The sequence below is a fragment of the Neoarius graeffei genome, chromosome 25 (genome assembly GCF_027579695.1).
Source record: "Neoarius graeffei isolate fNeoGra1 chromosome 25, fNeoGra1.pri, whole genome shotgun sequence".
Taxonomy (NCBI): domain Eukaryota; kingdom Metazoa; phylum Chordata; class Actinopteri; order Siluriformes; family Ariidae; genus Neoarius; species Neoarius graeffei.
The window spans coordinates 13737337-13762249 of NC_083593.1; the positions used below are offsets into that span (position 1 = coordinate 13737337).

General features: G+C 40.6%; 1 protein-coding gene across 1 annotated transcript in view; it reads left to right on the forward strand.

Annotated features, from left to right (window-relative positions):
* The window catches only part of slc25a1b (slc25a1 solute carrier family 25 member 1b), a 30774-nt gene extending 5861 nt beyond the window's left edge, over positions 1-24913 (forward strand). The window contains exons 2-9 of the mRNA XM_060908215.1: positions 8526-8633; positions 10370-10469; positions 10746-10884; positions 11231-11315; positions 13737-13841; positions 13950-14065; positions 21809-21882; positions 21991-24913. Of these exons, the coding sequence (XP_060764198.1) occupies positions 8526-8633; positions 10370-10469; positions 10746-10884; positions 11231-11315; positions 13737-13841; positions 13950-14065; positions 21809-21882; positions 21991-22105 (842 nt within the window). The 3' untranslated portion in view covers positions 22106-24913. The remainder of the gene's footprint in view (positions 1-8525; positions 8634-10369; positions 10470-10745; positions 10885-11230; positions 11316-13736; positions 13842-13949; positions 14066-21808; positions 21883-21990) is intronic.

Sequence of the window (24913 nt, forward strand, 5' to 3'; positions counted from 1 at the left end):
TCTTTGGACTGTGGGGGAAACTGGAGCACCCGGAGGAAACCCACGCAGACAACATGCAAACTCCATACAAAAAGGCCCTCGTCAGCTGCTAGGCTCGAACTCAGGACCTTCTTGCTGTGACGCGACAGTGCTAATCACGACACCACCATGCCACCACGTTTGAGATCAAATAGTAAATAATGAAAATACAGTAAATAGCCCTATTCCACAACTCGAGTAATCCATATTATGTCAAGAACCGCTCAACTAAGTAAAGAGAGAAACAACATCCATCATTACTTTACTTTAAGGCATGAAGTGACTTTTTTTTTTTTTTTTAATTAACACCAAAACGGAAAAACATTGAATTCGAAGATGTGTCCAAACTGGTCCTGTAAATGATAACGAATGCCTGTTTTATGACGTTTGAGTGAGTTCAGTTTGATCTGTTTGTCTGAACGTCCTGTTCAAAAGAAAAGGAATTATAAGAGTGCCTTTTCTGAGAAGGATATGCAGAGTGCTGCATGTAATAGACACCTTAAAAAGGAAGCTGGGTTTATACAACCTTCCGAATGGAAAATCATGGGTAGAAACAGTATAATTAGACTGTAGAGTTTATAGGGAGCGATTGGCAAAAAAAAAAACATCCAGGAAGGGTGACGTGAGGTGAAAACCTCTTCTTAGTGAGGGTGGTTGGGAGGAAATGAACTCAAATCTCAAAAATATTCAATAAAACTGTAGCACTTGTACAGCTCGTAGTGGTGTGTAGAAAGCATTTTTGAACATATAACAGGATAAACCTGGAATAAACCACCCTGGGCTTCACTCTTGTCCAGCTGCAGTTAGTTGGCGATCACTGAAACAGGATGATTCTTACTTTTACGTTGACGGCATTTGGCAGACGCTGGTATCCAGAGTGACATGTTTGTGTCAGTTCTATATCTGTAAAGTTAAGGGTCCCAGCAGCGGTAGCTTTGCAGTGCTAGGATTTGAACTGACAACCTTCCAATCAGTACTCCAACATCTTATCACGGAGTTCTCACCGATTCCTTATATTTACTGTACATGGGGGTAAAACCCGGCATGGATTTAAGGGCACTGCTGGCTAGAGGTGGGCAAAGTAAAACCACAGGGGACTGCTGAGTGGCGCAACAAAAGTGTTCGCCTTCTCATCCGGAGATCGTGCGGTCGAATCCTGGTGATGCCACAGCCATCCATGGTCAAGGGTCCAAGAGAACAATTGCAGTGAAACTAGCCAATCGTGACCAGTCAAGTGTATTACGCCACCCTCTGAGTTGGCGCTCATTCTTTCTGTTACGTCTCTTAATTTAGATTTGTTAGCATTTTAGATGAACTCCTTGAAGGCTAAAACGCACACACTTTTTTTTTTTTTATTTATTTCCAGAGGTGGACAGTAACGAAGTACATTTACTTGAGTACTGTACTTAAGTACACCTTTTTGAGTATCTGTACTTTTTACTTTAGTTTTTTTTTGGCAACTTATGACTTTAACTTCACTACATTTGAAAGACAAATATCGTACTTTTCACTCCAGTACATTTCTATCAACGTCCTTGTTATTCTGAAGCAGCTTTGAAAGTGGGTGTTTTTTTTTTTTTTCTTTTCTTTGATAAAACGTGATTTGGGTTTTTCACAGGTGACACTGAGACAGCCTATCAGTAATCGCTAGGGTCACGTCACGTCCATAGACTGAATAAAATCAAGTTCAATGATTTCTCAGCAGCATTATTTAACATGATCAGTTGATGGCATAATGGAAGGAGGCGGTTCTTCTGGAGAATGCACGCACCCATGGCTATACCGAGAACCCATGTTTCAGTTTTCTGAAAGGATTAAAGATTCATTTCGTTTCAAATGTTTGCTTTGTTTGCTGAAAACGAACCAGATCACGGCCTACAAAAACTCACCATCCAACCTGCGGAAGTACGTTGAGGTATATAAACGTTTTATTCTAAGAGATAGCTTGCAACGAAGTTGTCTGTGGTTTTCGAGCTAGCGATAACGTTGCAATAGCTATGCAGTCTGGTTAGTCAAATGACTTTTTATGGATTTGCCTGCCAAGTTGCCATCACCTTGTCCACAGCTAACGTTAACTTGGACACTCTTAGTTAGCATGTAAAAATGGAGTTACGCTAACATGAATAACGTGAACTTATCTGAAGTCCTTTCAGAAATATGTTTTAGCATAATTTTGCCAAATAAAGTGTAGAAATGTTTCTTTTCTAGTAGCGTTAGCTACCCAATATGATTTCGAGTTTGAAGAGGGTTTGCTAGCATGTCAGGTGGAGTTTCATTGACTAGCTAGCTAAATGTTAAACCACCATGATGGCACAGCACGTGTTCATTTTGTGAATTCACATTTCTGTCTTTGGTAACGGCGTTAGGTTTTGTAAGCGTTGTGGCAATAATACAACGATGTGTTGACAGAAAATGTACTTTTAATACTTAAGTATTTTTAAAAGCAAGTACTTAAGTAAAAATTTGACTCCACAACTTTCACTTGTATCGGAGTAACATTTGACCAGTGGGATCTGTACTTTGACTTAAGTAATGAAGTTGGGTACTTTTTTCTGTCTCTGATTATTTATACATCCATTTATACAATCAGTCATCCACCGAAGGAAGGCAAAGTGAAGATTGGTGAATAATAGCCGCAACGAAGTTGAGGTTATTATTCACTGGTATTTACTGAGCCTGAGGTGGATAATTATTCTAGTATAAATACACAGGTGATTTTTTTTTTTTTTTTTTTTTAAGTATTAAAAATCATTGGTTTTAAACTTCAAAAGCAGCGTACAAATGTAATGCATGCAGACTTGTCACTTATCTATGCCGACTCGCGTAAAATACTTTGGTTTGAAATGGATAAAATAAATCCCAATTCTACCTGACCTTTGAGTAGTTTTAGACCAAACTTCGTGGCATCTTCAGTGCTTTTAGGAACAGCATTTTCTTTCATAATTTGTAATTCTTCCTCACTTACGGTGACGAAGCGCTTGGCATTTGCTGTCATCTTGCTGAATCACTTGAGGTGGTTGGTCAAGAAATCCGGACTATTTCTTGTTCATCGGCACACGTGATTTTCTATAATCACCTGCGTTTTTATGCTAAAATCTAATATAATAAACTGTATATTGTATAAATGTCATGAGTAGAAAGGAGTTTTTATTTTGGATTGTCGTAAATCGAAATCGAACTTGGCTTGTTAGGTGAAAAACTACAGTAACAGGGTACTCCAGTCCCACATCTCATGGAGACTCGGCAGTTAAGCTAACTATTCTGATGTACATTATATAGTTAAAAATATTGTGGCTTTGGGCCGTGGTCTATACTTCTTTTTACCAAATGGATAATAATTTTTCCTCTCAGTTTATTATTCACATTTTAAAAGCACAGATTCCTCATTTGAAATTGAAGTCTGTTGAAATATCCTTAATGTTGCATCCAAATGTTAATGTGTTCAGGACAAACAACGAGACAGGTTTAATTTAAACGTGATGTTAATGTACATTGATCCAAATCCTTCTGTCTTTGGGACTGAATAAATAACATGCATGGGTGTGCCTTTTTGGTACCTAATAAGCAGTCTAGGACTGTGATGTGTCATTATCCATTGCTGTAATGTAACAGGCATGCAAAGAGAGTAAAGAGCATGTGCTGTGACTGTGGCGGAACCGTCTTGGTTGTTTTCCTCCTACACTGTTAAACAGCAGGACTTGCGGCTTGGCGACACACCCCTTCAAACCTGACAAGAGGCCAGTGGGTGTTTCCTATGGGGAGAATCGCTCCGAGCCAATCACACGAGAATCTCAGTCCCTTTGCTGTTTGCTCATCAACAGCAGATGCCCCGAACTGGAATTTTTAAGGAGGCTCCATCTTAGTGGATTGCATCTCTGGAAACATTTTAGCTAAAAACAAGCCATGATTAAGATTTCGCCATGATATTTTTTTCAAGGTTATTTCATAATATCATCCAATTCACTGTTGTACCATTTCTATTCATTGCTATTTTTATATAAATCGTAAAAAGTTCTCATGTCCTTGCTTAGTGTGTGTTTTCTCATCAAGTGCAGATGTTTTTTAAGAAGTCTTTAAATCCATCCATCCATTATCCGTAGCCGCTTATCCTGTGCAGGGTTGTGGGCAAGCTGGAGCCTATCCCAGCTGATTATGGGCGAGAGGCGGGGTACACCCTGGACAAGTCGCCAGATCATCGCAGGGCTGACGCACAACCACTCACATTCACACCGATTAGCCTAACCTGCATGTCTTTGGACTGTGGAGGAAACCCACGCAGACAACATGCAAACTCTACACCCTGTCGGCCACTGGGCTCGAACCCAGAACCTTCTTGCTGTGACATGACAGTGCTAACCATGACACCACCGTGACGCCCAGTCTTTAAATCAGTGACCCTAATTCAAGTGTCGTACAGTCAAAAACTAATCATTAAACTAGCAAAGGTGAAATCCCCTGACCGTTTTCTTCTGCATCACTCTCATCTTTGGCACATCTTTACGATCAAACTCGCATCTTGACAAAGTTCATGTAAATTTAAACACCATGGGGGAGGTTTGAATTAAATAATTAAAATAAATATTAGTGCCACCATGGTGGTGTAGTGGTTAGCGCTGTCGCCTCACAGCAAGAAGGTCTGGGTTCGTGGCCGGTGAGGGCCTTTCTGTGCGGAGTTTGCATGTTCTCCCCGTGTCCGCGTGGGTTTCCTCTGGGTGCTCCGGTTTCCCCCACAGTCCAAAGACATGCAGGTTAGGTTAACTGGTGACTCTAAATTGACCGTAGGTGTGAATGTGAGTGTGAATGGTTGTCTGTGTCTATGTGTCAGCCCTGTGATGACCTGGCGACTTGTCCAGGGTGTACCCTGCCTTTCGCCCGTAGTCAGCTGGGATAGGCTCCAGCTTGCCTGCAACCCTGTAGAACAGGATAAAGCAGCTAGAGATAATGAGATGAGATTAGTGCCACCAAGTATTATAGCGATATCAAGTTAGCCAGTATAATTATTACCAATGTTAATAGTCACAGCTGCACAAATCCTGCAGCGGTGCGGTTTAATATCCGAATGCGTTTTGTAAACGCAAATTTGAATGATCAGTGGGTCTCGTTATTCCTTGCAAATCATGAGATTTGCATTCCAAACGCACTACAGGTCTTAAGCAGCGGGCTGTACAAACACTCTGAGATCACTTCACCTCATTTACGTAGCTTATTACATCATTTCAGAGCAGTACTGTCATACGGGTCATCTGATTTATCACATTTGAGTTATTTCTTTCAGTATCTTGGTGACATGAAATGAGGATTTGTTTATTTGGATCATCAGGATGGAAGCTTGGCTCCACTTTGCTATATTTATAGCCTAATTAATGCTGTAATTAAACCTTACCTGAATTAAATCTGACTTATTCCAAAATGAATAAACACCTGGATATAAATAGATTTCACATAACTACTTGTAGGTAAGGCTGGAAAAGGGTTACGTTTTCTACCTGATTGTCATCATAAACAGTTTCATGCAAAAAAAAAAGCGCACTTTCATGACCTTTTTGGCAGCAATGTTGGATAAAAGCACTTCTGTCTCAACTTCACCACTGAAATGTATTTGTTCCTTATATACTAGTGCATCTCAAAAAATTAGAATACCGTGAAAAAGTTCCTTTTTTCATAATTTAATTCAAAAAGGTAAACTTTCATATTCTATATTCATTACATGTAAAGTGAAATATTTAAAGCCTTTTTTGTTTTAATTTTGATGATTATGGCTTATAGCTCATGAAAATCAGAAATCCAGTATCTCAAAGTACTAGAATATTCCCTAAGATCAATCAGAAAAAGGATTTACAATGCAGAAATGTCCAACTTCTGAAAAGTATATTCATTTATACACTCAATACTTGGTTGGGGCTCCTTTACCATGAATTACAGTATCAATGCGGTGTGGCATGGAGGTGATCAGTCTGTGGCACTGCTGAGGTGGTATTGAAGCCCAGGTTGCTTTGATGGTGGCCTTCAGCGCATCTGTACTTTTGGGTCGGGTGTTTCTCATCTTCCTCTTGACAATACCCCATAGATTCTCTATGGGGTTCAGGTCAGGCAAGTTGGCTGGCCAATCAAACACAGTAATATCATGGTCAGCAAACCATTTGGTAGTAGTTTTGGCACTGTGGGTAGGTGCCAAGTCCTGCTGGAAAAGGAAATCAGCATCTCCAAAAAGCTCGTCAGCAGATGGAAGCATGAAGCGCTCTAAAATCTCCTGGTAGATGGCTGTGTTGACTTTGGACTTGATAAAATACAGTGGCCCAACACCAGCAGATGACATGGCACCCCAAATCATCACACACTGTGGAAACTTCACACTGGGCTTCAAACACCTTGGATTCTGTGCCTCTCCACTCTTCCTCCAGACTCTAGAACCGTGATTTCCAAATTAAATGCAAAATGTACTTTCATCTGAAAAGAGGACTTTGGACCACTGAGCAACAGTCTTTATATGACTTTCTCTCCTTAGCCCAGATAAGACACTTCTGACATTGTCTCTGGCTCAGGAGTAGCTTGATATTAGGAATGCGAAAAGTTGTATCCCCTTTCTTGAAGATGTCTGTTCGTGATGGGTCTTGATACACTGACACCAGCCTCAGTCCCCTCCTTGTGAAGCTCTCCCAAGTTCTTGAATCAACTTTTCTTGACAATCCTCTCAAGACTGCAGCCATCCCTGTTGCTGGTGCACCTTTTCCAGCCACCCTTTTCAGCAATGACCTTTTGTGGCTTACCCTCCTTGTGGAGGGCATCAGTGATCATCTTCTGGACAACAGTCAAGTCAGCAGTCTTCCCCATGATTGTGGTTGTGTGTACTGAACTAGACCGAGAGATACACTGTGTTCATACTGTTTTACTCAAACTCGAAATGAAATATTCTAATATTTTGAGATTTTTTTTTAGAATGTTTTTGTACTGTATGCCATACTGATTAAAATAGAAAAATGCTTGAAACATTTTAGTTTATGTGTAATGAGTCTATAATATAACATTTTCACTTTCTTAAATAACTGATGGGAAAATATTGAACTTTTTCACAATATTCTAATTTTTTGAGATGCACGTGTGTGTGTGTGTGTATATATATATATATATATATATATATATATATATATATATATATATATATATATATATATAAAAAAATATGGGCGGCACGGTGGTGTAGTGGTTAGCGCTGCCGCCTCACAGCAAGAAGAAAGTCTGGGTTCAAGCCCCGTGGCTGGCGAGGGCCTTTCTGTGTGGAGTTTGCATGTTCTCCCCGTGTCCGCGTGGGTTTCCTCCGGGTGCTCCGGTTTCCCCCACAGTCCAAAGACATGCAGGTTAGGTTAACTGGTGACTCTAAATTGACCGTAGGTGTGAGTGTGAATGGTTGTCTGTGTCTATGTGTCAGCCCTGTGATGACCCGGCGACTTGTCCAGGGTGTACCCCACCTTTTGCCCGTAGTCAGCTGGGATAGGCTCCAGCTTGCCTGCGATCCTGTAGAACAGGATAAGCGGCTACAGATAATGAGATGAGATATGAGAGTACCAGCCAAAAGTTTGAACACCCTTTCGAATTCAGTGGTTTTTTTTCTTTATTTTTATTAAGTAAAAGACACTTCGTGTCTTGATGGATGGTAATGACGGATGTCGTCGTTTCTCTTTACTTGTTCAGCGGTTCGTCTTACTACAGTCGTGGAATAGAGCTATTTACTGTATGTTTATTATTTACTATTTCCTGTTTGATCTCAAACGCATTAAGAAGGCAATAAACTCGTCCACTAATTACCTTTTGACGAGGCACACCTATTAATTGAAAAGCATTCCAGGTGACGACCTCATGAAGCTGGTTAAGATGATGCCAATAGTGTACCGGTACAAAGCATTATCAAGGTAAACGCTGGATATTTTCGAAGAATGTAAAATATGAAATGTTTAGGTTTTTTTTAAACACTTTTTTTTTTTTTGTTTACCACATAATTCCATACGTTATTTCATAGTTTTGATGTTTTCAATATTGTTCGACAATGTAGAAAATAGAAATATCAAAATACAGAAAAACTTATGAACGAGTAGGGGTGTACAAACTTTTGACTGGTACTGTATGTGACGTAAATGAGACTAGTGAGAGGGAGATGTGTGTGTCGGTGCAACTGAAGCTGATTTTGTTTTGATGTCGTACGAAATAAGTTGCATGAATTGGAGACATGATATTTTGTGCGCTCGAATCTGTGCTCGTTTTTGCTTCTGAACATCATTTGTAGTTAGACGCTCATCAAAACCCAAATTTTTATGAATAGTATGGCAAATCTGAAGCACTACTGAATAATAGAAAGGGTTTGGTCTTTTTTTTTTTTTTTTTTAAATTTTCTCTCAACAGTTATCTAATTGTTTCATTCTTTACTTATTGGGATTGTTTCCAGAGAACATTTTTTTTTTTTTTTTTTAATTTATTAGTGGTGTGTGTAAATATGGGCCTCTCTGTTTTCATAGGTGGACTCGCAGGAGGAATTGAAATCTGCATCACTTTCCCGACAGAGTATGTGAAGACCCAGCTGCAGTTAGACGAGAAAGCGAACCCACCACGCTACCGAGGAATCGGTTCGTGTTTCCTTTTAACCCTTCTCTCTTTCATTTCGATTATATTTAGGATGAAGTGTGAGAGTTATGTAGTATATCATCATCTTTACATGTTTTAAACTTTACTTAACTTTTACAGTCTCTGCATGTTTTAAACTTTTACTTAACTTTTATTCTATTTTATTCTGCTGTTTTTTTACTGAACTTTTACTTCATTTTATTATTGTATTTCTACTATTTAATTCTTATTGTTTTTTTTCTCTCTTATTCCCCCTTTATTTTATGTAATTTTATTTTCTATTGTTTACTGTTTTGCTTTTACCTCTGTAAAGCACATTGAACTGCCACTGTATATGAAATGCGCTATATGAATAAACTTGCCTTGCCTAAACAATAACTATTCTGAAGCATGCAAGTCCGACAAACTGTTTCTTTGTAAACGCTTCAATTGTGACCTGGCCATGTGGGTGAAGAAAACAGCCCTGTGTCTGAAATCACTCACTCGTTCACTACTCACTATATACTTTTGGATGTTATTTACGTCGTTACTGTCGCACAATTAAAACGTGCCCGATCAGTCGGCTGGTGGGTTTTCAAAATAATAAATACATGCATGTGTTTTTGTGAAAAATCCATATTATACTGAGCGTATTTCCCACATTAATCAATACAAAGTACTTTGTGTCTGCTGCATCTTCCAGTTCTTTTAAATCAAGGCTGAATACTTTCTTCTTTGCTGCTGCCTTTTATTAAATCAAATTAAGGCTTTTGATTAATTCCTCGCTCTGCACTGGGACTTTTATATTTTATACGTCTTATTCTGTTTTAGCTAATTTATTCTCTGACTATTTTCAGTTGTACTTGAATGTCCGTTTATGTGTTTTCTTCCTCCATCCATTCACCCCAAATACATTTTTTTTTTTTTCTCAGCGCAACCACAATGCCTGATTAGTATATATTGCTTGGTTAGTGACCATCGGTTGTACACTACTTTTCACGTGGGATACTATGAGTCCACTATATAGGATGTAGTAATTCTCACTACATTCGGATAAAATGGCGAGCTCACTATGTAGTCCACTATGTAGTCCACTATATAGTGAATAGTGAGTGATTTCAGACACACGGAGCAGGTTTTGTTAGAAGAACAGCAATTGCATGCTAAGGTCAAAATGTGCCCCTTCTCATATCTCCAGTACGCATCAGAGCTTAACCAACGGTTCATAGTCCCTGAACTTTCGAAGGTACTTTTTTTTTTTCTTTTTTTCCCTCTTCCAGTACTGATTATTCCACTTGGGAAATTTGCTCTGCTATGGCAGTGAACCAAGTGGTACAATATGTTCACTGGTTTTTTTTTTTTTTTTTTTTTAAATCACTGGACCAAGGGTTCACTGACGTAATTAATGATTTACCACTTGAGTCACAGACTGATTTTGTAAAACAAGCACTCTGTCCCATACAAACTGAACCACCGATGACTCATAAAACAACTGAAGTCAGCATGGTGTTCTTATTTACGCAAAATACCATTCGACTACCTGCTGTAGGAATTGGCTCTCAATTCCTTTCTATCGAGTTTCTCGAGTGCTCCAGCTCTCTTCTCCTAATTTGTACACTTTGCTCAAATGGGTACGCTTCCAAAGCTTTTTGAGATAATTGAAAATTCAAAGTGGCACATAACCACTACACTTTCCTTTAACATTGACTGACAACATTTATCTCTGTCTTTTTTTTTTTTTTTTTCCTTTCGTGCTTAGTGGATTGCGTGAAGCAGACGGTGCAAGGTCATGGGGTGAGAGGTCTGTACAGAGGCCTCAGCTCTCTACTCTACGGTTCCATTCCCAAAGCTGCTGTAAGGTAACTGACCCTTCTACTGCAATTGAGTTACAGAAGACGACTTCAGGGAATGACTACATTTGTAATTCAGTTTATTTCCAACCCAAAGTTCTCCCAAAGCATTTGCACCTCCTAGAGATTCAGAAGCAATTATTTGCCGAGCTGATGAAACAGAATGCCCTGCTTTTTATCTCTTACTCCAAGTGTCTTGACGTTGCTGTATGTAATGGATATAAATAGGATTGTTTAGTGCAAATCGGTTGAAACCTTGATGCATGCTGTCCCTTTCGTCCTCAGGTTTGGTATGTTTGAGTTCCTCAGTAACAAGATGAGGGACGAATCTGGGAAGCTGGACAGCACTCGAGGCCTGATCTGCGGTCTGGGTGCTGGAGTAGCCGAAGCTGTAGTTGTGGTGTGTCCTATGGAGACGATAAAGGTGCACAAGATCTTGATATCCATCCTCACTGACCGAGGAACAAGCATTAATTGTTTCTAACGCAAACCACAGCAGAGCTGAATTCTCGACTGTTTGAGATTTCTTATAACGGCAGCTCTGGCAATAGTGTCAGCTGTAATTCACATCACAGTTTTACGTTAATGCATTTCGAATACGTTATTGTGTATAATAACTCATTCATTCACAAGGACCTCCACTGGATAGCCTGTGTAGCCTGTATCGAATAGTTTAAGACCCATCCAGGAATAGGAAATACGATGACACGTTTTAATGATTAAAGTCATTATTTACTTATTGTCAGTGTCTGTTTTCTGTCTGATTTCAGGTTAAATTTATTCATGATCAGACCTCAGCAAACCCCAAGTACCGAGGCTTTTTCCATGGGGTGAGAGAAATAGTCAGAACACAAGGTTTGTGCTGCCCCCTACTGGAGATCAGCTTACAGCTTGCCTTCATGTTTATTTCATTTAAGAGTGTAATTAAAATTTTAATTAAGATACTTCATATGCAAATTTTAATAATGTGTCCCTGTGCTTCAAATGCAGACAGATTTGGTACAGATGCAGGTTTATAACGTATAACAAACATGTTGATAGAAATATGTTTGGCATGCTTGAACTGATACAGGCTGGTCTGATTGCTGCTCGTTTTGGTTAGTTAAATCCTTGAGATTTATCTTCGCTCACACATTCTGCTCTCTGCTTAATGAAGGTTATGTTGACCGGTAACATCTTCCTTCTTTTCACAAGACTACAATCCTGACGGGTGATCTAATGGTACATAACGTCTCTCTTCTTTCAGAGAGTAGTGTCGTCTTATCCAGTGATGTAATGCTTCATCACCCATTTACATTATACACTGATAAATAGCTTCGTCGATTAAATCATCATCATCCAATCTCATATCTACAACACGCTCTTGAATATACTCATGTTTGGCCTACAATAAACTGAGAAACATCTCTGAGCAGTTGTGTCCGTCTCAGTGATTGTTTGCTCCCGGATCGATCCGCGAGCCAGAATCTCTTGGGTGGCAGAGGTCTACGTTCCTAGATCATACTTTGTCAATTCATCCTCCTTCAGTACAGACGGATCAAAACCTAACACATACGGTGGTGCTTGAAAGTTTGTGAACCCTTTAGAATTTTCTATATTTCTACATAAATATGACCTAAAACATCAGATTTTCACACAAGTCCTAAAAGTAGACAAAGAGAACCCAGTTAAACACAAGACAAAAATATTATACTTGGTCATTTATTTATTGAGAAAAATGATCCAATATTACATATCTGTGAGCAGTAAAAGTATGTGAACCTTTGCTTTCAGTATCTGGTGTGACCCCCTTGTGCAGCAATAACTGCAACTAAATGTTTCCGGTAACTGTTGATCAGTCCTGCACACCGGCTTGGAGGAATTTTAGCCCGTTCCTCCATACAGAACAGCTTCAACTCTGGGATGTTGGTGGGTTTCCTCACATGAACTGCTCGCTTCAGGTCCTTCCACAACATTTTGATTGGATTAAGGTCAGGACTTTGACTTGGCCATTCCAAAACATTAACTTTCTTCTTCTTTAACCATTCTTTGGTAGAACGACTTGTGTGCTTAGGGTCGTTGTCTTGCTGCATGACCCACCTTCTCTTGAGATTCAGTTCATGGACCGATGTCCTGACATTTTCCTTCAGAGTTCGCTGGTATAATTCAGAATTCATTGTTCTATCAATGATGGCAAGCCGTCCTGGCCCAGATGCAGCAAAATAGGTCCAAACCATGATACTACCACCACCATGTTTCACAGATGGGATAAGGTTCTTATGCTGGAATGCAGTGTTTTTCCTTTCTCCAAACATAACGCTTCTCATTTAAACCAAAAAGTTCTATTTTGGTCTCATCCGTCCACAAAACATTTTTCCAATAGCATTCTGGCTTGTCCACATGATCTTTAACAAACTGCAGATGAGCAGCAATATTCTTTTTGGAGAGCAGTGGCTTTCTCCTTGCAACCCTGCCATATGCACACCATTGTTGTTCAGTGTTCTCATGAACATTTAACATTAGCCAATGTGAGAGAGGCCTTCAGTTGCTTAGAAGTTACCCTGGGGTCCTTTGTGACCTCGCCGACTATTACACGCCTTGTTCTTGGAGTGATCTTTGTTGGTCGACCACTCCTGGGGAGGGTAACGATGGTCTGAATTTCCTCCATTTGTACACAATCTGTCTGACTGTGGATTGGTGGAGTCCAAACTCTTTAGAGATGGTTTTGTAACCTTTTCCAGCCTGATGAGCATCAACAACACTTTTTCTGAGGTCCTCAGAAATCTCCTTTGTTCGTGCCATGATACACTTCCACAAACATGTGTTGTGAAGATCAGACTTTGATAGATCCCTGTTCTTTAAATAAAACAGGGTGCCCACTCACACCTGATTGTCATCCCATTGATTTGAAAACATCTGACTCTAATTTCACCTTCAAATTAACTGCTAATCCTAGAGGTTCACATACTTTTGCCACTCACAGATATGTAATATTGGATCATTTTCCTCAATAAATAAATGACCAAGCATAATATTTTTGTCTCATTTGTTTAACTGGGTTCTCTTTATCTACTTTTAGGACTTGTGTGAAAATCTGATGATGTTTTAGGTCATATTTATGCAGAAATATAGAAAATTCTAAAGGGTTCACAAACTTTCAAGCACCACTGTATTTAATCACTGCAGGTCAAAATGACCAATGTATAAATTCAGTAATTAAGAAACTAAGGATCATTTATACACAAGAGAAACTTGAGTGCTCCTGAGGTCTCATGCCTTTTATTGTGTTCCTCACAGGACTTAGGGGAACGTATCAGGGATTGACCGCAACAGTATTAAAGCAAGGCTCCAACCAGGCTATTCGCTTCTTCGTTATGACCTCCTTGAGAAACTGGTACAAAGGTCTGTATTTAATGGAAGCATTTACTGTTTGTGGATTTCACACAGGGTGCTTGTGCAGGACAGCGATTTGTTGATTTTGAGGTTACAAACATTTTGTTTTAAAACCAGGTGACAACCCGAACAAACCCATAAACCCTCTGCTGACTGGAGTTTTTGGAGCCATAGCTGGTGCTGCCAGCGTGTTTGGAAACACTCCGCTTGATGTTATTAAGACTCGAATGCAGGTGAGATTTTTAATAAGGAATTAGAAAGATTTATGACTATGCTTATTATTCCTCAAGCTACGTTAAGGACTATTATTCTGGTCTTGATCACTTCTAACACGACTGTATCTAGTAAATCATCATCTCACAGCTGCATTTCTGTATTTGGCCTCCCAGCACTAATAAACCACTACAGCTAATGAAAGGTGGTGATGCAGCTGGTCTTTAGTCACCCAAACCACATAGCATGTAACCATGTCTGTATGCAATAGTCAGGGCCGGATTTCCTTCCTGGACTTCTGTCTCTCATATGATACAATAAAGAAACAAACTGCCCAGCTGTGTTTACGCAGCAGTTTCCATCACAGTGTTCAGTAAACATTTGGGTAATGCTTTAAATTACGTATCCCATAACTGACATTAGTTAACATGAAAAGTTATCTGCTTCAGTATTATACATAACATTTAAAAAAAAATGTTTAAATAATAACCCAGTTAAGCCAAATAATGAACACCTTCATTAACCAGTTGTAGCAAATGTTCTAGGTGGGTGGAGCAGAGAAGCACGGCAGGCCAGAACTGAGTTCTCAAACTCATTTTTTTGTAGCTTTTCAGCTTTTAACTACGCACGCACAAGTATCCAGGTTGGGGACTAGCTCCCTTCCTCCGCTCTCCCTCTCCTCTTATAGGGCGCGGTCACTGGGGAAGACACACAAACACAGGTTAATTCCTGTCAGGTGCAGTGATTCCGCCACTTACCTTCCCTGACTCCGCCCTCCATTGACAGACCGACGCTTGACCACGCCCCCGCTGCCACATACCCCCACCGCCCGACTCAGGCTGGGGAGCCGTCCGGCCTGCAGCTGACCCCCCCCGACAGGAAAGGAAGTCCGCCACAACCATCTGCGCCCCTGGCCTGTGGACCACCTCGAACTTAAACGGCTGGAGTGCCAGATACCAACGGGTGATCCGCACGTTGGCATCCTTCATGCAGTGGAGCCACTGCAGGGGTGTGTGGTCTGACCAGAGGGTGAAAGGGCGCCCCACTAGATAGTAGTGGAGGGCAAGGACCGCCCACTTGATGGCGAGGCATTCCTTCTCTATGGTGCTGTACCTGCCCTCGCGCACCGACAGCTTGCGGCTAATGTACAGCACTGGACAGTCCTCCACCTCCTGGGACAGAACAGCCCCCAGCCCTCTGTCCGATGCGTCCATTTGTAAAACAAAGGGGAGAGAAAAGTCAGGGGAGTGTAACAGTGGCCCCCCCACACAGTGCAGCCTTTACCTTAGACAAAGCCCACTGGCATTGCTCTGTCCGCTGGACCGGATCTGGTGCCCCCTTTTTAGTGAGATCAGTCAGCAGGCTGGTGATGTCCGAATAATTAGGTATAAACCTACGATAGAAGCCAGCTAGCCCCAGGAACTGTCTCACCCCCCTTTTTGGTCTTGGGCCTTGGGCAGGCCGCAATCACTGCTGTCTTATTGATTTGGGGACGCACCTGCCCATTGCCCAAGTGGAAGCCCAGATACTGTACTTCCACCCACCCAATCGCACACTTCTTCAGATTGGCTGTGAGCCCCGCTCGCCTCAGCGACCCCAGGACGGCCCTCAGGTGTTTTAGGTGCTGCGGCCAGTCATTGCTATAAATAATAACGTCATCTAGGTATGCGGCCGCATAGATGGCGTGGGGGCGGAGGACCCTATCCATAAGCCGCTGGAATGTAGCGGGCGCCCCAAACAGCCCAAACGGAAGTGTGATGAACTGGTGTAAGCCAAATGGTGTGGAACTAGTGTAAGCCAAGCGGTTTTCTCTCGGGATAGTGGAGTCACGGGGATCTGCCAATATCCCTTTGTCAAATCCAGTGTCGAATAAAAACAAGCCGTGCCTAGTTGATCGAGCAACTCGTCAATACGAGGCATTGGGTATGTGTCAAATTTAGACACCGCGTTGACTTTTCTATAGCCCACACAGAACCGGACCGACCTGTCGGCCTTGGGAACCAAGACCACCGGACTGCTCCAGTCACTGTAGGACTCCTTGACGATGCCCATTTCGAGCATGGCCTCGAGTTCTTCCCGAACCACCTTTTTTCTTGTGTTCGGGCAGTCTGTAAGGGCGGCTGTGCACTACTACCCCCAGGGGCGTCTCAATGTGGTGTTCTATGAGGTGGGTGCAGCCGGGCAGGGGCGAGAACACGTCAGAAAATTCTGTTTGCAACCGGGCGACCTCCGTGAGCTGGGTCGGGGAGAGGTGGGCTCCACAGGGGACCGGAGCGGTGGGTGATGCCGATTTTTCCCTTTTGAACCTCCGGCCCCAGCTCCGCCTTCTCTGGAACCACTGACACCAACGCCATGGGGACCTCCTCACTCCAACATTTTAACAGATTGAGGTGGTATATCTGTAACGCCCCACCCCTGTCCGTTTGCCTCACCTCATAGACGACATCCCCGACTCGCCATGTGACCTCAAAGGGTCCTTGCCACCTGGCGATTTAATTTAGAGCTCGACGTGGGCAACAACATGAGTACTTTGTCTCCCGGTGTGAATTCCCTAAGGCGTGTGCCCCTGTTGTACAGGCAGACTTGACGTTCTTGAGCCTGCCGCATATTCTCCTGGGTTAGGTGTGTGAGTGTGTGGAGTTTTGCGCGCAGGTCAATAACGTATTGAATTTCATTTTTGCTCGGGGAAGGTCCCTCCTCCCAATTTTCCCGCAGCACATCTAGGATGCCACGTGGCTTACACCCGTATAATAATTCGAACGGGGAGAACCCCATGGAGGCTTGTGGGACCTCTCGCACTGCGAAAAGCAGGGGCTCGAGCCATTTATCCCAGTTACGTGTGCCCTCGCTTACAAATTTTTTAATTATGTTTTTGAGGGTGCGATTAAACCGTTCGTCTAAGCCGTTCATTTGTGGGTGATAAACGCTGGTGTTAATTAAAATCGACCACAAAGTTGGCATTCGAGCCGCCCTGCTGAGCCAGCCAGCCCTGAGTGCGTGATGTCTCTGCGGTAACCGGTTTTAAGGCTGAGGCCTTTGACAGCTATAGACCAAAGTCATATAAATAAAAATTTATGGTGAAAGTAAGAAATACCGTTACCGACTTGCTCAACTAAGACTGATTTGACTTCATTGATTGTGGGTTGACCCATTAAAACAGGATAGGCGCCATCACTTATGCAACATATATGGACATGCATGCATTTTCACTGATAAAATGTAAAAGGCTAATTAAATAATCAGATGAACTGAGACAATCATATATTCTGAAGCAAATTAAATAATCTTATACACACCAATACAAGTTACATGTATTTAATCTAAATGCAGGTCAACAACGAGTGTTTTGTATCCAAGTGAGAGTCGGAGCTTACCCGTCTGTATTCTCGCTTCTTGAAGGCCGATTTTGTGGGCGATTTGTTTTTGAAACAATCTGACTTTCAGTTGTTTGTTCAGTTCTCCGTTCATTTGCTTCTTCCATGTAAAGGCGAGATGGCAGCAATATCCAGGTTAGAAATAAGATGGCTGCTCCACTCATTCTCCATTTTCTCCATTACTGAGTACTCCACCATTACTGCTCGGCTCAGGCAATTACTAAAACCCGGGACGGAACGGGATGTCACCGGTTTGAGCAACAACCGCGGGGAGGTCACTGCCCGAGCGATGTGTCCCGTCCTGTTCCTTCCCGGGTTTTAGCAACAACCCTTTGCTCACTCCGGGAGAACTGGTGCAACTGAACTCACTTTCCTTTTAAAAAATAAATAAAATAAGTTTTCTTTACTTGTTGGTACTGCACCCTCTTTCAATATGGGCTTATAGCCAACGCTCAACAGATCAGAGGTCTCGTATGAGTCCTCAGTAAAATGTGCAGAGCAGAGACCACTTCATAGGCGCCCAATCTGTGAATTTCTCACAAAACGGATCCAAATTGTTGCAGTTTGAACATTCTTGGGCCATGAATGCAACATAAATCCACCTTCTGTTGTGTTGCTGCACCTGCCAGCAACACATCTACGTGGCATGGCGATAAATTAGCTCAAAATGGAGGATCAGAGTTGCAGTCAGCTCTGTGTTTTAGTACAGCGGAAATGGCAGTGAGACCGATCGCCTTCCTGCTGTGACGTTACGGACGTCAAGGTCATTCACTCAGACTGCTACCTATATGAATCACTTTAATCGTAAAAATTACTATATTAGATTTATTGTTAATGCTTAAAACTATTCCTGTGCCATTCTTGAGGTCTCAAGGCATTTATAAACGCAAGTCAGGCCATGGATCTGTGTATCTTCTTTAATTTGTGCTCATTTATGTGGACTTATTTTTAGTCATCGCTTGAATAAATATTAGTTTTATATTAATTTAAACAAATGTCCAATTAATGTGTTAACACTTTTTTTCCATTAACATTGGGTGTTAATACTGATGTTTATGGTTTATTAATGTTAACTAATAGAGTAAATAATTTTACTTAAAGGTGACGTACCCTTTTTCCACAAGTTGACAGTTCCCTGAGGTCTTACTGGAATGTCTGTGACGTGCATTGGTCAAAATATCACAAAGATTAAGCTCCCTTCTACCCTGTCTAAACAGCCCTGTTCAAAATGGCCGATTCGAGGCCTGGTCCTTTAAATAATGAGTCACTGCTCACCCCACCTCCCTTTTCCGCTGGCCAATCAGGTAGTGCTTTCCTGATGAATATTCACTCGCAAAGGCAGTTTTGGAGATACTCGGAGGCACCATAATTCTCATGAGCTCCCATTGTGAGACCGTTTGTTGAAGCAAAGAGACAGTTTGTTGAAGCATGTTTTCTGAAATGGGCAGCTCAAAAGAAACCGACTGCATCGACTTAGTTCAGAGGGTGTGTGTTGGTAGGCAGATACCCAAAAGTAATAAATAATAAGTTTAATTTATATAGTGCTTTTCACAGACCCAAGGTCACGTTACAGGAAAAAAAATTGCTAGACAAAACAGATAATGTGGAAGAGAAGTATTCATGGAAAAGGAAGTTCTTTAAATTAGATTTGAAAGTTGAGAAAGAAGAGCGATCATGGAGAGACTGAAGGAGAGAATTCTAGAGATTGGGGGCCATCGTACTGAAGGACCTGCCTCCAGAGGTGGTTAGTCTGGTGCATGGGACAGTTAGTTGCAGGAAGAGGACCTGAGAGAACGAGGGGTAGAGTCAGGGGGCAGGAGTTCACTGAGGTAGAGGGGAGCCAGGTTATGTAGAGCTTTCAAGTACATGCATAAGCACTGAAAAAGTCCTTTTTTTTTTTTTTCATAATATACCGTCTTTAATGGAATCTTTAAAGGGGCCAGCTCACAATTTCATTGCCATTTTCATTGCCAAAAACAATCGGTTACATCCCACACCACCAATCTGAAATTAGAACATTAAATTGAGGAGAGATATACAACCCCGATTCCAAAAAAGTTGGGACAAAGTACAAATTGTAAATAAAAACGGAATGCAATAATATTTACAAATCTCAAAAACTGATATTATATTCACAATAGAGCATAGACAACATATCAGATGTCGAAAGTGAGACATTTTGAAATTTCATGCCAAATATTGGCTCATTTGAATTTTCATGACAGCAACACATCTCAAAAAAGTTGGGACAGGGGCAATAAGAGGCTGGAAAAGTTAAAGGTACAAAAAAGGAACAGCTGGAGGACCAAATTGCAACTCATTAGGTCAATTGGCAATAGGTCATTAACATGACTGGGTATAAAAAGAGCATCTTGGAGTGGCAGCGGCTCTCAGAAGTAAAGATGGGAAGAGGATCACCAATCCCCCTAATTCTGCGCCGACAAATAGTGGAGCAATATCAGAAAGGAGTTCGACAGTGTAAAATTGCAAAGAGTTTGAACATATCATCATCTACAGTGCATAATATCATCAAAAGATTCAGAGAATCTGGGAGAATCTCTGTGCGTAAAGGTCAAGGCCGGAAAACCATACTGGGTGCCCGTGATCTTCGGGCCCTTAGACGGCACTGCATCACATACAGGCATGCTTCTGTATTGGAAATCACAAAATGGGCTCAGGAATATTTCCAGAGAACATTATCTGTGAACACAATTCACCGTGCCATCCGTCGTTGCCAGCCAAAACTCTATAGTTCAAAGAAGAAGCCGTATCTAAACATGATCCAGAAGCGCAGACGTCTTCTCTGGGCCAAGGCTCATTTAAAATGGACTGTGGCAAAGTGGAAAACTGTTCTGTGGTCAGACGAATCAAAATTTGAAGTTCTTTATGGAAATCAGGGACGCCATGTCATTCGGACTAAAGAGGAGAAGGACGACCCAAGTTATCAGCGCTCAGTTCAGAAGCCTGCATCTCTGATGGTATGGGGTTGCATTAGTGCGTGTGGCATGGGCAGCTTACACATCTGGAAAGACACCATCAATGCTGAAAGGTATATCCAGGTTCTAGAGCAACATGTGCTCCCATCCAGATGACATCTCTTTCAGGGAAGACCTTGCATTTTCCAACATGACAATGCCAAACCACATACTGCATCAATTACAGCATCATGGCTGCGTAGAAGAAGGGTCCGGGTACTGAACTGGCCAGCCTGCAGTCCAGATCTTTCACCCATAGAAAACATTTGGCGCATCATAAAACGGAAGATACGACAAAAAAGACCTAAGACAGTTGAGCAACTAGAATCCTACATTTGACAAGAATGGGTTAACATTCCTATCCCTAAACTTGAGCAACTTGTCTCCTCAGTCCCCAGATGTTTACAGACTGTTGTAAAGAGAAAAGGGGATGTCTCACAGTGGGAAACATGGCCTTGTCCCAACTTTTTTGAGATGTGTTGTTATGAAATTTAAAATCGCCTAATTTTTCTCTTTAAATGATACATTTTCTCAGTTTAACATTTGATATGTCATCTATGTTCTATTCTGAATAAAATATGGAATTTTGAAACTTCCACATCATTGCATTCTGTTTTTATTTACAATTTGTACTTGTATTTTCCCCCCCCCAAAGTATCTATATTTTAAATTCTTTAGACCGATCCGTTCTCGTATGATTATTCCATTGTAACGGACCACAACAGGCTTCAATCATCTTGCGGGTGGCCACGAAGGAAAGAAAATATGACCTGTAGATGAAGGAAAAAGTTCGATATAGGTTTCAAAGGGATCACGAACAGTGAATTTCCAGAGCTTTTACTGCACAGAGAGCTAAGAGTAGTGCTCACGTGCTTTCAAAACAAAAACAATGAACTGGATTCTGGGAAAGGTGAGACAGTCCCTTTTAATGTAACATGTTACTCGTATGTAATGCCATGTAGCATGCTGAACTAGTGTCTGTTTATAACTATGAAGAACTAATGAGTGTTGCATATGCTCCATACTATGAGTATAAAAAACATGATGTTCTTTCGTAAATAAAACTACAGTCTTACAAATCTCTATGAGAGAAATAAAACATTAAGATGTGTGCTGTTATTGAAAAATAATGGAAGTTAAATCATGAAATTTATTTGATTTATATAAATTTTTTTTCCTGTCGCAGCATGCCCGTGGAGTGTTCTATTCCTCTTATACCACAGCTTTTGGAAACTCCTAACTATTTTTATTGATAAAGGAATGACAAATCTCGTATTGTTAACAGTTATAGGAATAATTGCTGGCTTTATTGAAAGTGTTTGTGATATTTCTCTAATTTTTAAGCTTTAAGGTATTTAAAGCAGGATGACAAGTAAAATTTGATGCCGGTGTGTAATTAAATATCTCTTGACAGGGCCTGGAGGCGCACAAATATAAGAACACTATGGACTGTGCCTTGAAGATTATGAAACATGAAGGACCAACAGCGTAAGTGAACGTCCATGCTGACACTGACTGAGCAGTTACACGCACGTTAATATATATACAGTAAATAGTCGTTAGTTATGTTGATTTAATGGCATCTTTATGCTCCAGGTTTTACAAAGGTACCGTTCCGAGACTTGGGCGAGTGTGCTTGGACGTGGCTATCGTCTTCGTGATCTACGAAGAGGTGGTGAAGGTTCTTAACATAGTGTGGAAGACCGATTAATGCTGAGAGTGCAGCGAAGGCAGCCCATGGAACATGGCCAGACCTTCACAACGTTGCAGTATCACGGGGAAAGTGAGACAAGATTGTCAGGGCAAAGCAACATCACACGAGCTGTGAACGTGTTTTAAGTTCCCTTATATAATTAAGACTAAGAAAAAAAACACCTTTCCTTCAAAAAATTTGATGAAATAAAAAAAATACTTGAAAAATTAGTTGAAGAGAAAAACAAAACAAAAAAACGTGATTTACTCCATGGAATGGTTTCAGTTGTGGAGTCTGTGAAAAGCCAAATGTTTATAATGTGGAGGGGGAGAACTGGCTTTTTAACTTTTTTTTTTTTGTGTCATAGTTTTGTTTCTAGTATTTGAACCTTTTTTTTTTTTTTTTTTTTTTAATTTTACACTTGAAATGACAACTCGTTAATCTGATTGCTTTGAATTGTTTATTTTCTGATATGATCTCATGTAAAGACACTAAAAAAAAAATACACACACGGTTAGTCAAAATTATGTTAACACTTAAATGGTAGAAACCATTTATTCACAAAACATGCATCATATGTGCAAGATGATTTACAGGACGGTCTCAACCTGTTCACCGTCGTGTTCAACACACAAAACCCAGCAAGCAACAGTACCATTTAATCTGTCAGCCATTGCATACGTCTATCTGCAGGAGAAAAATAATCCATTAGTGTTCACATAATTTTGACTAACCCTCCTATATGTGTCCGTCCACTAGATTTTCATATCAGATGCTCAGATTATGGATTTTGAGTTATACCTATTATACACATTACACTACCAAACCTCCGTAGGCAGGAAATACAAACCAAAGTGAAATTGGACCAAGGGAAGCTGCTATAAATCTGATGTGAAGTCACGTGCGTGCAACCCCAAATGGTCCGTTTTCCAGGCAGAAAGCCTTAAATGTCCAGGACGTACATGATGATTCAGCTAGGTCTAAAGTTTTTTTTTTTTTTTTTTTTTGGGCCAGAATGACACGACTTTTACTATGGATTTGCAAAACAGTTATAGGTAATTTAATTAAATGTCTCATTGATTGGTTGGCACCATGTCATTCATTTTTGGCACTGTTCCTGTTATACCAGAATATTAGTCGACTCTGTTTCTGACATGGGACCGACTTTAACCTGTACAAAATGTTGCCAACAAAGCCAGAACTGTTGCTGATACAAGATAGTCAGTCATAAAATGTGTTTTTATTCTTTCTAACCTCTAAACATAGTGTTGAAAACATGGAGACCAGGATTCCGAATCAGTCGGTACATGTACAATGAATGGACGCTGTCAAGTGTTGACTCATTTCCGGTTCTGGATAGTAACTACACGGTAGTCATTTAAAACGAGTCCCTGTCTCAAGTCCTCTAGAACCAGCCTCAGTCCAACGCAGTCATAGATGATGTTAAAAGTGGTAAATGTATCCTGTAGGGGCGCTATTGAGGTGATTATTCGTCGACGGTTACTGGATCAGCCAGCGAAAACGGCGCAAAATATTGTGTGCTTTTCAACACCGTTTCTACGCATTCTGTAAACTGAGCATCTGGTACAAAAATCCCGTGGCGTGATAGACACACAAAATTAAAAATAAATAAAAAGATATATATTTGTGCAGTGGTGAGAGGAAGAAAATACAGCTTGTCCTTGCATAGGATTGCAGCATGTTATAGCCATGAAAAAAAGGTTTAAGGAGGTTTAATATAAAAAAAAAAAGGCATGATGATGATGATGATGATGATTATAATAATAATATCTGGTTATATTTGAGCACTATAAGCAGGAATGCGATTTCTGTGAAATTATACCATAGTCTGGGTGATTTTTTTATTTTTTTATTTTTATTTCTTTTTCTTTTGGTCAGATTAAGCTAATACGATGTGATTTCCAAAAGTGTTTGCGTGCTTATTTCTTTATTTCAAGTACAGACAAATTCTTGGATCCAAAGACACACTCAACCATCCTGACACACCACCAAAGCCTTTACCTCCCAGAAACAAACATTCCTCAGTGTCTCCAGTAAATACATGCACTTTTTCAAAACCTTAATGGATTTGGTACTAATTTAAGAGAAGTAATGAATTTACTTTAAGTGCCTGACCAGTATTTACTAGTGCTCATGATCAGTGTGTAGCTTTTCTCATACACTTTTGCCAGTAACAATGATGCCAAGTTTCTTTCTTTTTTTATTTTTCCTTTTTAATTTTGTTGATCAAAAATGAACAACGATCGAAATGCAACCTAGAGAACTATTAGTAGTGCTACTAGCTAGTGTGGGGTCTTGTTCGGTCGACATTAGATTTGTGTGTGTGTAAGTGTGTTACAGAGTATTTTATTCTTTTAATATTTTTAATGATGATGAAATTCCTAAAACTGCCCCAAAATGATTTGATTTGAAAAGTTGTTCATGGATCTGAAATTGCCTTAAATTGTTCCTTTTTGAGTGCCATCATCAGATTTGTCACTTTTCCTACCTCAAGAAATTACCCCCAAATCCAGTGTCAAGAGGGAAACGTTAAAGAAATCCCCTCTGTCTCAGTGTCTCCCTTAGTTACATTGCATATGTTATACGTTATATATGGATTAAAATATCTTTGGCAAATGTAAAACATAAAATGCCATTTTTGTGTCATGATGCAAAGCAAATGCAGAAATGTAGATGTTTGTGCTACTTAATGTTGTGTGTGATATGGGAGCATAACACTGTGTTTAGCCTGTATTTTAAAGAATAATATTTGTGCCTAATTAATATATGGTTGTCTGCTGTATTAAAATGTTTATACCTTAAAAA